Source organism: Tupaia chinensis, unplaced genomic scaffold (genome assembly GCF_000334495.1).
Source record: "Tupaia chinensis unplaced genomic scaffold, TupChi_1.0 Scaffold144378_1, whole genome shotgun sequence".
NCBI classification, from domain to species: domain Eukaryota; kingdom Metazoa; phylum Chordata; class Mammalia; order Scandentia; family Tupaiidae; genus Tupaia; species Tupaia belangeri.
In genome coordinates this window covers 3,880,127-3,893,725 of record NW_006204238.1, presented here as the reverse complement: position 1 = coordinate 3,893,725, position 13,599 = coordinate 3,880,127, and the positions used below count along the sequence as shown (strand labels likewise).

Here is a 13,599-nt window from a genome sequence, read left to right as displayed (position 1 = left end):
AAAGAGGGAGAACTTGGTTAACAGATACAAGAGGGCATGTAAACAAGTTGAAAGAGACATATTAATAGAATATAGCATAGTAAAGAACATTAGTAACAATTTATATTTATCTTCAAGTTATCAGCAGAGTGTGGAACACAGAATAATATAAATATTGTAGATGGCAGGTATGTTTATTTCCTTGACTTAATTATGACACATTGCATATAGGCTTTAAAAAACCACACTGTACCCCATGAAGAGGTATAACAATAGTATGTAAATTAGAAATTATATGAAAATAATCATAAACAAACAAAATCCAAAACGAACAAGGAAAAACCCTGCAGCCTCTTCATACCAGGTTATTGTTGGATATTGCAAACTGGGAGAAAACATAATCAATTAATGGCCATCCTTCTCGAGCTTCAATGTAGCTCTTTTCACACATGGTTTGGATGAGGAGAAGGGTGGAATTCCTTACCTAGAGTAAGAACAATGCAATTACAACATTTTACTATGTTTTTTAGAATGGAAATTTACCTTCTATCCTAGAATCTTCATGGATCATTTAGTGAGAACCTTCTCAAAAGAAGTACAAATTGAATAATGTTACTATAAATAGATAGGACAAGAAATGAATGTGTAAGCTGTAATTTTTTTTTCTTTTAATTTTCTCTAGAGGGCATGTGTATTTGTAAGAGAGAGACGGAGAGAATGAGGGAATGTGAGAAAACACCTCTCCCCTCCAATGAGACATGATAATGCTTTAATCCCTTCTCCTCCATTTCTTCCTCCTTTTGGGATTTTGGACATGCAAGTACATGCTCCCAGCATGTTTCTCTCAAGCTGCTGGGTCCTGGAATCAAATTGTGTGGTCAGCCATTCTGGATCCAGCTCACTTAACTACCAAGCCATAGGCCAGTCCTGTAAGTCATAATTTAAGAGTCATCGCAAATGCTTGTTTTAACTAAAATCTTTCTTTTAAACTCCCAAAGACACATATTTACAATGAGTATCTTTTATTAAATGCAGATAATTTGGGGCTAAAATACTGTCTTACTTTTACAATATTCAATGAAAAATATCACATTGAACTAAAGGTACACAATCGCTTATTCACAATTTCAAAATCTGAATGACTCTGAAACTGGAATTTTATTCCTCGAATTTGGTGCCAATTCATTTTGTGATAAAATCAAACTAAACTGTTCTAAAGTGATATGTAGTCTACTTAGTCTATAGTATATAGATATATAGGTTTTGTGCAGAAATATTACTGGATTTTGATTGAGGGTTACTATCACAGTAATGTTTTTATAAAATTTGAAAGATTGTTAGTTCTGAAGTATATCTGGCCCTAGGTATTGTAGTGAAGGATTATGGAGTTGTACTATAATATTTTTAATAATTTGATTCCCTGGAGAAGAAAGCTAAGTTCCATTCTTTTAGTGAATGGATCTTTTAATGAAGGATGCAAAGAAAAGAATAATTTGAATAGGAAGGCAGAGCTATATGGTGGCCAAGGAGTTAGCGTAAAGGCACAGAGTAGTCTACCTAAAAGGGGCAAAAGAGGAGCACCTTTTTATTTTTGCCTGGTAAGCTGTTTTTTGTTTTGTTTTGTTTTGGTATCTGTTACTCTACCCTAAGATCTTCTCATAATTCTTCTATTGTAACTAGGTTTATATATAATCACCCCATTGTTTATAGTCACTAGTGACCAAAGCTTCTTAGAGAAATTTTCTCTGCTCTGGCTGTTATATAAGGTTTTGTTATAGAAAAGTAAACAAACAAAAGGAAGATTTTTTTTTTTTGAGAGGTTTTTGCTATAGGACACGTGCGCTCACCAGACAGACAGAGAGAGACAGAGAGACAGAAAGCGAGAAATTACCCCCCAGGGGGGATGGCCACACTGCAATCCCTTCTCCTTCAGTCTTCCATTCTTTTAGTGAATGGATCTTTTAATGAAGGATGCAAAGAAAAGAATAATTTGAATAGGAAGGCAGAGCTATATGGTGGCCAAGGAGTTAGCGTAAAGGCACAGAGTAGTCTACCTAAAAGGGGCAAAAGAGGAGCACCTTTTTATTTTTGCCTGGTAAGCTGTTTTTTGTTTTGTTTTGTTTTGGTATCTGTTACTCTACCCTAAGATCTTCTCATAATTCTTCTATTGTAACTAGGTTTATATATAATCACCCCATTGTTTATAGTCACTAGTGACCAAAGCTTCTTAGAGAAATTTTCTCTGCTCTGGCTGTTATATAAGGTTTTGTTATAGAAAAGTAAACAAACAAAAGGAAGATTTTTTTTTTTTGAGAGGTTTTTGCTATAGGACACGTGCGCTCACCAGACAGACAGAGAGAGACAGAGAGACAGAAAGCGAGAAATTACCCCCCAGGGGGGATGGCCACACTGCAATCCCTTCTCCTCCAGTCTCCTCTTGAGATCTTGGGCACGCACGCACACACGCCCGACGTGAGTTTAAGCCACCTGGTCTGGGACTCGAACCGCGGTCGACTACATGGGAGTCCAGAGACATAGCCATTACGCTAACTGCTAGTCCCAAAAGGAAGATATTTTTATATGGAAACTATAATCACTGCTAATTGTTCTTGATTTTTCTCAGCACAAGTTCTATATCTTCTGGTATGGAGTACTTTAATCAAATAATCAGGAAATAGTGAACAATTAACTGTATACTGAATTTATTCTGGTGGTCCCTGGCTGGAAAACAGGATTATCTATGCTAAAAGAAAGGTTTGGGATTTCTCTTTTGAAGAAAGAGGCATTATCTTTGTAATTAACAAATTTAAATCATCTGAAGGGCACTAGTATATTGATCCTACGAGCAAAATTTTTTCTTCCACTGAGAAGCCCTTGAACTATATATACTTTAGGACTCTACCATGATGTAGTTCATCTTTGTGGGAAAGATAGAGTCCTTTTAAAAATGGAATTGATTAGTGAGTTCTTTTTTTTTTTTTTTTGAGAGGTTTTTGCTTATAGGTGCGTGCGCTCACCAGAAAGACAGAGAGAGACAGAGAGACAGAAAGTGAGAAATAACCCCCCAGGGAGGATGGCCACCCTGCAATTCCTTCTCCATTCTCCTCTTGCGATCTTGGGCACGCACGCGCATGCATCGGTGTGATTTTAAGCCGCCGGGTCTGGGACTCAAATTGCGGTCGACCATGTGGGAGTCCAGTGACACAGCCATTACACCGATTGCTGGTCCCGCTTAGTGAGTTCTTCTTAAAGCAATCTCGTAAGTAGATCTTTTAAAGAGTCAAAATAGTTTTATTCATTTCTAAAATTACTATCAACCAAATAAAAGGCCCTAATAATTCTCTTACTTTTATGCTGAGGTCACCCATGACGACTTTGACTGTCCTTTCAATGGAAGTTATGTAATCTCTCAACTTGGGTTCTGAAAAACAGAGAGAGAAATTGAGAAGCCCAACTTGGTATGAGTACAGTATATTAGAGGATTGATCCAATCTCCTTGAATTATGGCACAGAATTGTCTTTTTTCTTTAAAGCATTGTGCTGTTGAACTCCCTCCTACTCTTTTCTCCAACTCCTTAAGGATGTACTTGCTATCTTTGTTTCCTATTACATTATTTCATCTTTTTTAAAATGTTAAGTTTCATAGTGGATTCAATACCTTATGCCCAATGCATAAGTTCTAAATACTGTGAGACTGCTTTTGATTTCTTATCTTCTGATCCTTCAGTAAATAATTTACAGTGTTAACTAAAATTTTAAAAACCAGATCATGACCTGTGAAAAAGAATTTTCATATTTTATTAAATTCAAGATGTCATCAATTTTATGATGCACTATGATCTTATATTGCACTAAAAAAGAAAAAATGGGGGACCAGCAGATAGTGTAAAGGTTATGTAGCTGGACTTCTACATGGCCAACCACAGTTAAGTCCCAGACTTGAAGGCTTGAAACTCACGCTGGGCATGTGGGGTGAGGGTGCCCAAAACCCTGAGAGGAGAAGGGATTGTGGTGTGGCCATCCCCTCTGGGAGGTGATTTCTCACTTTCTATCTCTCTGTCTCTCTTTGGCTCTCTGGCGAGTTCACACGCCCAATAGCAAAAATCTCTCAAAGATAAAAGAAAGAAAAAAAACTAATTAATTATAATTAAAGATGTAACCAAATGTAAGTTATAATTAGTACTCTGAAAATATGTGTATCTTCGATAAAATATGGTAAGACATTTAATTCTGTTCTCTTCTAAATGTACCAATCTCTACAAAACTGTACTTTTTTCCATCCACCTAGTTCATAAGGTTACTTAACCAACCTACTAAATAGTCTAAATTTTGTTATCAAAAAGGCTGCTCATCTTTCTCAACTGGGTGCATCTATAAGCACCATGAAAGAAAAGAGGTAAATGAAAATGTCTATTTTAAAGGAATAGATTGTAAAAGACTGAGAAGACAGGGTTTCACTTGCATTTGCTGTTATATAAATATCATGAAGACATATGACAGGATTTGGGACTATATAGACTTCAGTTTATTCTTTGGTATGAATCATCCTTATGCCAATATTTTGCCATCTTTCTTATTGCTTACCCTCAGCACTGATAACCGATCTTAACAAAGTCAAGATTCCCACTCGGATGGCTTCATTATTACTTCTCACTTGATCATCAAAAAATTCCATCAGGTCAGCAGGGTTCGAATGGGCTACAGGTTTAAGAAATATTAGGGTTATAAGACGTTATTTTCACCTTAGGTTAAATATATGTGACGAGAAAAGAAGGACTTTATTATGATTGTCAAAGTCACTCTTCAGTGGGTAATATGATTGTGCTTCTGCAATATCAGTGAAGCAATTTGGTCTCTAAGAGAGCTTTTATAACCAGGCTCGCTTCTGTTCATACCTGTGAATGTGGCCTTATTTTGAAATTGGGGGTTTTGCAGGTGGAAACAAGTTAAGACAGGGTCATTAGAGTGGGTCTCAACTTAGGTATGACTGGTGTCCTTACAAGAAGGGAGAAGAGACAGAGGCACAACAAGAACACCATGTGAAGACAGAGGCCGACATTGCTGTGATGGATGATGCTTCACCAGCTCTGAAGCTAGTGAGCTGCGGGGAAATTCTTGGATGAAAGAGAACAGTGTGTTTTGGAAGTTGTCTGAGTTATAGTGGATTAGATCATTAGGCTGGAAGTGAGGAGAAAAGGAGAGTATGGAAACAGAGGGGATGGTCAGGAGACAAATGAAATGTAATAGAAGCATATGCAATGAGGTAGGAGAAACTGCCACACACGGGGGACGATAGACACATGAGAAGTAATCGATTGGTGCCATCCCTCATCCTCAGGACCATGCTGGACAATAAACTGTATCCTGACCCTGGACCTTAGTACTGCCTGTGTAACCTGTTACAGATATTCTAGCCAGGTGATGGATGGCATTATGACGTAGGGACAAGAAGAAAAGGGAGAGCATGAAGGAGAAAGAGAGAAATATGAAAGAGTCTTAATTATTAACAAATGACTAGGGAGGTAAAAAAAGTAACTGAACTTGTAACAATTTTAAATGATCTTAAGTACCAAGAAAAAGGCAGTTTTCGACCTTTAGAATTATCAACTCATCCTGGTTTTCCTGAGACTTTTTTGGTTTTGCTACTAAAAATTCTCTCTATAGAATCTTCCTTTTTCTGTTCTGTCCCAGACATACTGGATGATTGATCTCTTTACCTCTTCCACTCTTCCTGGGAACTTGTGGGAAGAGGGAGAGGCTGAGAGTATTGTGAGCTGAAGGAACACTTTGCATCTACATGTGTGGAAGTAACTAATGTGACAATATGCACACCCTTTACCAATGTCCTCATCATCACTTGGAGACATTTTTATTAAAACCCTGTTTGCTGGGAACTACCTAGAATGAGGAAACAGTTTGAAGCTTCGATTTCATTCTCCTTCACTGGAGGCTCTGGAACGCTGCAGATCTGAATGGGAAGGGAGTCAGGTGGAAGATGTTAGAAACAGGAAGCCAGTTAAAAATAAACAATCAGAATTGACGGCATGGTTTTCTTACCTGGTGGAGTAAATTGATAAAGATGGATTTTCTCAAACCCCGTGGAAGGCCAATGTCATAAAGGACTGCTGCAGTCAGGATTTGTTTTAGGCTCTGAAATGGAAGCTCTTTCAGGTTAGTTAGATGCTGCCAATAAAGCAGTGGCACAGGATGTGGAAGGTGAGTAGCTATGTTTTGTGAGAACCCATAACTTTCCTGCAGTTACAAGTTTTCTTAATGATTCTGGCTTCTTGACCTTGTTCAGTGCCTCAGCAACTTGGAATGAAAAATTTTAATCTCTTCTTGGAGTTTTCATCACACAGCTGTGCCTACCTCTTTTCTATCTTGTATTTCCCAAGAGGTATTTACATTCATCTGCCCAAACAGGGATTTCAGTTCCTTAGACCTGCTAGAGCCTTAATATTCTCCAGAATGGTTGCAAAGTGACCCTCTAATTCAGTTCCTTTAAAGTTACTCTTGGGACCAGCAGATGACATAATGCTTATGTCACTGGACTCTCACAGTTGACCATGGTTTGAGTCCTGAACCCAGTGGCTTAAAACTCACACCGGCACAGATAATAGTCCCCAAAATAGACAAATGGGACTATATTAGGCTGAGAAGCTTCTGTAGAGCAAATGAAACAATAAGTAGATTGAGAAGACAACCCTAAGAGTGGGAGAACATATTTTCAAACTCTACCTCACATAAGGGACTGATACCTAGAATATACAGGGAACTCAAGCAGCTTACACACACACACACACACACACACACACAAATAATCTATCCAATTAAAAGATGGGAAAATGAACTGAACAGACAATTCTCTGAGGAAGACAAACAAATGGTCCAAAAGCATATGAAAATGTGCTTGACACCTCTTATCATAGGGGAAATGCAAATCAAAACCATAATGAGATAGCGCTTAACCCCAGTCAGCATGACTAAAATTTAAAAAATAATAATAATGGTAAGTGCTGGTAAGGCTGTGGTGAAAAGGAAACTCTCCTACACTATTGGTGGGAATGCAAACTAGTACAACCATTTTGGAGAACAATATAGAGAGTTTTCAGAAACTGACAAAGAGAACTACTATACAACCCAGTAATTCCACCCTTAGGTATTTACCTAAAAGATAGAAAAACCCTCAGTCAGAAAAACACTTGCACATCCATGCTTATTACAGCATTATGTACAATTGCTAGGATATGGAATCAACCCAAATGTCCAAAATCAGATGACTGGATTGAAAAAATGTGGCATATGTACTCTATGGAATACTACTCAGCCATAAAAAAGAATGAGACCCTGACATCTGATACAAAGTGGATGAATATGGAAGACTAAATGCTAAGCAAAGCAAGCCAGATTATAAAAGACAGACTTGTATGTCCTCACACAATATATACTGATTGTCTGCACTATATAGCAGAACCTGAAAGTGTGGAAGGTATAGCAGTAGGAAGGGCAATGGTAGATTCTAGAGAAGGTAAGGATAAGGGTATTATGGAGATACGTAATAGAAGGAGGGAGCGGAACAGGGGAAAGGGAAAAAAAAAGTATGTTTAATTGACAAGAAAGTGGAAAGCTATTTGCTGATGATAATGTATATAAATGTCTTTATCTTGACCAATATGCATGGTATTGATGCTGGAAAAAGCAATGTTGTACACTGTAAATATAAATTTGATTAAATGCAAACAAACAAACTCATGCTGGGTATGTGTGGATGTGTACCCAAAACCCTGAGGAGAATGGAAGAGAAGGGATTGTGGTGTGGCTATCCCCCCAGGGGGGTGATTTCTTGTTTTCTGTCTCACATGGCAAGCACACATGCTCTATAGCAAAAATCTCTCTTAAAAAATAAAAGCGTGGCTCTTACCTGAGTGATGTGGAAATCAATCTCTTTGTCTTTATACTGGTTCAGGAGCCAGGGTACCTGACCCAAGGCATATTCACAGAAGTCTTCCCGAAGTAGTAGCAAGCTCACTGTGGGGCCATGGGCCTTAACAATGGCCAAAGTCTGCAGAGGCAACAAACAAATACCAAACAAATAATACTTTCTTATGCTTTTTATACATGAGTCAGAACACTGGGAACTTTAAGTACCCTCTTCTGCAACTTTCCTCACTGTTTTCAGCCAAGAGAGATTATTTTTTAAAGAAAATTTCAAGAATTACTTATTTAATTTTAGTTATTAATTCATTAATTTTAATTTTACCAGAGAGAGACACAAAGAGAGAGGAAGAGGGAAAGTGAGAAAGCAAGCCACCAGGTCTGGGACTCAAACTTGGTCAGCCATGTGGGAGTGTCCAGCACCTTACAGTTGCCTTACATTCCCATTCTTTTCTCTTACTCCTACCATGTTTACTTAAGTGTGCAAGTTATCTGGTCTCAAACCTACGCTTCAGTAGGTTTTATTCTCTCTTCAGGGAATGCACATTCCCTGAGTGGACAACCTCACAGTCTGCAAGGCCTAGGTTCAACATTGTTTGCTTGGTGTGCTCACCAGGAGAGCTGTTTCCCTCTTTGCACTCTCTTATCACTTTTTTTTACCCCCTCTGCCCAGCTCTTCCTGTAGGAGGCAATGAGAGCAGCACCAAGTGGATGTATCGAATTTTGTTTTCCAGGTGCTCTGAAGAAAGGACTTCTCTTCTGTGGGATATTTTAAAAGTCCTGTGTTTGCTAATGATTTAACTATTCCAGGGAAAAAGAAAAAAAGGAAAAAAGCTTTAATAGCTTAAAATGTAGAAAAGAAACAGAACTAGGGGAGGGGGCTGTTAAACTTTTTAAAATAAAGCAAGAAGAGCCCCAAATAGGATATAATTAGTCAACTTTTTGAAAAAAATTACAGCATTTAGGCAAGATAAGAATGAGATTATATATGTGAATGCACTTTGTTATCTATTCCTGATAAGGTGTAAGCATTTTGGAGTGGTCAAGTGCATTCTTTAGATGTTATTTTTTTTTAAATTGTGGTATTCAAAAACAGGAAATTTGGGTGGACTATTGTTTTCTCTAAATTAGTGTCTCAGTTTAAATATGAATTTGATATATAGCATGTGAACCAGCTAATATTCTATGTATTTTACTCATTTGTCTTGTTAACGTCCCCTGCACACATTGGATGGTCAGTTTCATGAGTGTGAAAATTTCAGTCTGTTCAATCTCTGCTATGTCCTCAGCATCTGAAATAGTGTTTGGAATGCCATAGGGGAGTCACTAAATATTAGTCAAAAGAATGAGTAAATAGTGAATTGAAACAGATGAGGAAAAAAAAAAAGATCCAACACAACTTATAAAACACAGCCAATAACTTCCAAAAGACCTGACTTAATTACCATATTATAAAATTAAATGGAATTTCAATCATCGTAAAAGGAGATCTGACCCGACTCACACGTGTGCGTGGGGCCCCTGGGACCCATTTTTCCATTATGTACTGGAACAGCATGAAGACTTTGTCAGAGAGTCGGTTGGCATCCAGTCTGGGGTAGGGAAAATCTCTCCAGTGGTTAACGTACTTGTAAATGGCCTTGCTGAACTTCTCAAGGGCTGCATTTAAAAACACAACCATAGACTGAGAAAAAGATGAGAAAAACCATGCAGTAATTTAAGAAGAGGATACTGGTGATTAGAAAAATGTGTTTCTACATAGTCTTATGACTATACCAACAAAAAACATTAACAACTGTTTAGCCATGTTAGTGAAATGTGGAAGACAACCATAATGAGATATCACTACGCCATCTAGAATGGCTAATATGTAAGGCAGTCAGTGTCATGAGTTGACATGACTGGGGAGCAGCTGAAATTCCCATAGACTGCTGGTGGGGATGTGAATCAGTGCAAACACGTAGGGAAAATTTTGGCACTGTCCACCAGAGGTGAGTATGCATCCCATGTGACCCAGAAATTCCAGGTTAAGGTATATAGTCCATAAAGAGGTATACATAGAAGTACCAAAAAACTTGTACAAAAATGTTTGTCTTAGCTTTTATCCCCCCAATAACCTTGAACAGAAGATAGTCTACATATCTGCTAGTAGGTAGAAGGAAAAAATAAATTGTAGTATAGTCATTGTAACAGAATACAGAAATAAAAATGGTTTATTGCTACACAGAGCAGCATGTATAGATCCTACAAGTGGGCAAAACTAATGGTATTAAAAATTGAAGCTATAATTATCCTTGAGAGGAAACAGGAAGGAGGTTGCTGGATGGTAGTAATATTCTAATTTCTTGACCTGAGTGGTTGCCACGTGGATAACTCATCAACCTGAACACTTCTAATTTGTACGCTTTTCTAGCTCTATGATTTACTTCAATAAAATTTAGAAAAGCATCTCGGGCCTGCAAAAATACCATTTGAACCACTAATCCACATATATTTGCAACAAATAACGCTATTTTTCCTCTGGCCCGCATGCAACCCCTTTTATTAGATGACAAAGAAATTTCATAGTTAATTTCCTCAAGAACAGGTCACAAACAGAATACTTTAGAAAAGACCCTAAGTATATTAATTTTAGAGCTGGCCATTTATTGGCTTATTCACATTCCCTCCACACACATTTTAATTTTTCTGAGAATCTCCTGCTATACTTTATCAAAATCTTTTTCTTGGTGTATGTGTGTGTGTGTGTGAGAGAGAGAGAGAGAGAGAGAGATGATGGCGTTTTGTACTTCATGGTATCTGAAACAGCCAGCACAATATCTGCATATTTGCTGAATGATCGAATGATTAGGTATAGATGGATGGATGAATGGCTATTAGATTTTATATCTTTTGTTTAGGAGAAGCTCACAAACATGTTTTAGAGCCAAAAGAGACTTAGAAAACTTTGTAAGACAAAGGTAGAAAATTGCCATGATGATTTTTCACTTTTACTTTATTTCACATTCTTGACTGTTAATATTGGAGGTAGAAATGCTATTAGAGGCTCCAAAGTGTATATGTGGGAATACTGTATTAGTTGCAATAGTAAGTGGGGGTAGTAAAAAGTATTGAAAAGTGGGTTAATCTGGAATAGTGGCTTAGGTCCTTGAGTCAGACTGTCATAGCTGACAGTCGTGGCTCGGCCATCTGTGGTTAGCTGTGTGACCTCAGATACAGCTAACCTCATCTTGTCTGAGGTTATCTGTGTAACCTTAGACAAGCTGCTTATTAACCCTTCTAAGCCTCAATTTTCTCATCTGCAAAATTGAGGCAAAATGTTAACCACTTAATGGGATAGCTGAGTAGATCTATGAAAGATAATATAAATATACCCAAAGCAGTGTCCAAGCGCTAACTTTTAATCTCTCTCTCTCTCTCTATGTGTGCGTGTGTGATGTGTGTGTGTGTTTATGTATATTTGTGTATATATATATATATACATGCAAATATATATATGTATATATAATATATATGTATATATAAGATAAAAATATTGCTTCATCGAGGACAGAACAAGAGGAAATGGGCAAAATGAAATAGATAAAAAAGCTTAGTAGATATATAAAAAAGATGTTTCTGACCGCATGGGCTTTTAAAATATATAAAAAAAAAATAGAAGCTTTGGGGTGTATTAGAAGTAAAAGGGATCATAGCAATCACTTCTGATGTTTTTAGAGGTCAAATAGATTGAGAGAAGGACAGGATCATCTGGTGGCTCAGGCTGAGCAGAGAAGAGTTAAGGTCTCCAGATTCATCCAAAGAAACCCTGGCTGCCCTGCAGATACTTTTCTCTAGAATTCCAGGGCATGCTTCTTCTTTGTGGACTCTTGATTACTAAGGAAATATTTTATTTTTAGGTAGAGAGGATTTGTGACCATAATTTGCTTGCCTAGTTTCCTTGATTTCATAATTGCTTGCATTTTGGTTACTTTTCCTGCTGATGATTATTACAACATTGTGTTATAATCAGATGCCAAAATTTCACCTACTGCTAAGAGTTGGTTAGCTTTCAAAATCATTGCAGAGAAAATGAGATCAAATTAAGGAAGGAGGATAGTTAAAATGGATGCCATTTAAGACAGTGAAAAGAGTGTAGACTGGGTGATCTGGATTTGAATGCCACCTTATAAAGTCTCATTCAAGGTGTCCCTACTTTAGAAAACCTGCCTGATTTTCATGATCCTCACTTTCTCTTCTGCAAAATGGGGTTATAGTACTTACCTTGCAAAATTGAGTAAGATACCTCTCTGCAGAAGGCCTTCTAAGTGGCAGGCATTCAATAAATGGTAACTATTATCATTAGAAAGGGCAAAACTGGAGTAAAAGGAAAAATAAGACTTTCACTCAATGTATAAGATAGTTCACAGTCTGGTTAAGCAAAGAGGAAATCAGAGTACCCACCAATACAGAAAGTGTCCTTCATTCTTTCATCCTCAGCCAGCCTGAGCATGGTTTGCATGGTGAGCAGGGTCATCATCATGAAGGGGATGCTCTGGGACACTGCAGGGGAGGATGTGAGAAGAGAAAGCCATCGCTTTCTTTCACTGGGCTTCTGTGACTCCTCATGTCACTAGCTAGCGCTCCAGGGTTGCATGGAAGAGGCAAATGAGGTGTGGTAGGAAGGTATTCTCCTCCATTACCCTACTCCACCTTAATGCCATGCTGTAGTTAGAGAATCAAGAAGTGGTTAGTTTAAGATAAGATACTAGTTGACCAGGTTGCTCAGTTGTAGCATATTGGACTACAATGCTGGAAACCACATGGCCAACTGCTGGTTTGGATCTCAGGCTGAACCTGAAAACATGCTGGATATGAGTGAAAGTGCCTGGGATCCTAGGGAGCTGCAGGGCTAAAGAAAGGGGCTTGTGGTGTGACAAGACCATTTTGAAGGTGCTTTCTCTTTCTCTCTCATGTGCACATGCATACACTATAATAAAAATAATGAAGAATAAGATCAAATACTAGCTGTATAGCCACCTGTACCTGTTGTTTAGTGCTAATTTCCTATCTGGATAACTATTTTGTTACTCTCTCCTACCAGAACTTGCCTGTATCCCCAAAGCCTAGCTCATGTAACAGGTGCTCAATAAATATTTGTTAAATAAAGTAATGTAGAAACAAATGGTAGGAAGCTGTTTCTTTATGTAAGTATTCAATGGTTTGCAGAAGATACTGAATAGAAAGTGTGATTCTGCAAATGCAAAATCATTAGCAAGGTGCAAGGTGAGAATGGTAGACAGGCCAATTGAATCATAGCATTCTGGTCAGGAAGTTCATTTTGTTCATGAATAGTTGCCACAACCCTCTGTCAATATTCTTTAGTATAACAGAAGGTAGAGGTACTTTGCCTTCTGCCATTTTCTCTATTTGGGTTTTAGCCAACTGGTCAGGTGTGGTCATTTCTCAGGGATAGCGTGGGGAGTATCCCTCCTAGTATACCATAGCTGGTTGCCAGTTCAGCCAGTGCAAGCACAATGAATTCATCGGGTAGCTCTAGTATTCTGAAGTTACTTTGCACTTCGTACATCACAGAGTTGAAATCATGCGCAGCGAGAGACACCAAAAGTTCACCAGCTAGCATTCTGATTTCTCTGGGAATCTGAGGAGGAAAAGAAAAATGGCAATAACGACTAGAGGAAAAGA

The 13,599-nt window shown here is 37.9% G+C and overlaps 1 protein-coding gene across 4 annotated transcripts in view; it reads right to left on the bottom strand.

Moving 5' to 3' along the window:
* MROH2B (maestro heat like repeat family member 2B) overlaps positions 1-13,599 on the bottom strand; it is a 75,885-nt gene that overhangs the window by 56,085 nt on the left and 6,201 nt on the right. For 3 of the 4 annotated variants that reach the window (XM_006166974.3, XM_006166970.3, XM_006166971.3), the window contains exons 4-12: positions 13,396-13,555; positions 12,358-12,456; positions 9,419-9,573; positions 7,901-8,041; positions 6,037-6,129; positions 5,878-5,947; positions 4,564-4,677; positions 3,327-3,400; positions 341-463 (exon numbers count right to left, since the gene is read on the bottom strand). In XM_006166974.3, the coding sequence (XP_006167036.1) occupies positions 341-463; positions 3,327-3,400; positions 4,564-4,677; positions 5,878-5,947; positions 6,037-6,129; positions 7,901-8,041; positions 9,419-9,573; positions 12,358-12,456; positions 13,396-13,555 (1,029 nt within the window). The remainder of the gene's footprint in view (positions 1-340; positions 464-3,326; positions 3,401-4,563; positions 4,678-5,877; positions 5,948-6,036; positions 6,130-7,900; positions 8,042-9,418; positions 9,574-12,357; positions 12,457-13,395; positions 13,556-13,599) is intronic. The other variant, XM_006166972.3, reaches the window with a different exon arrangement.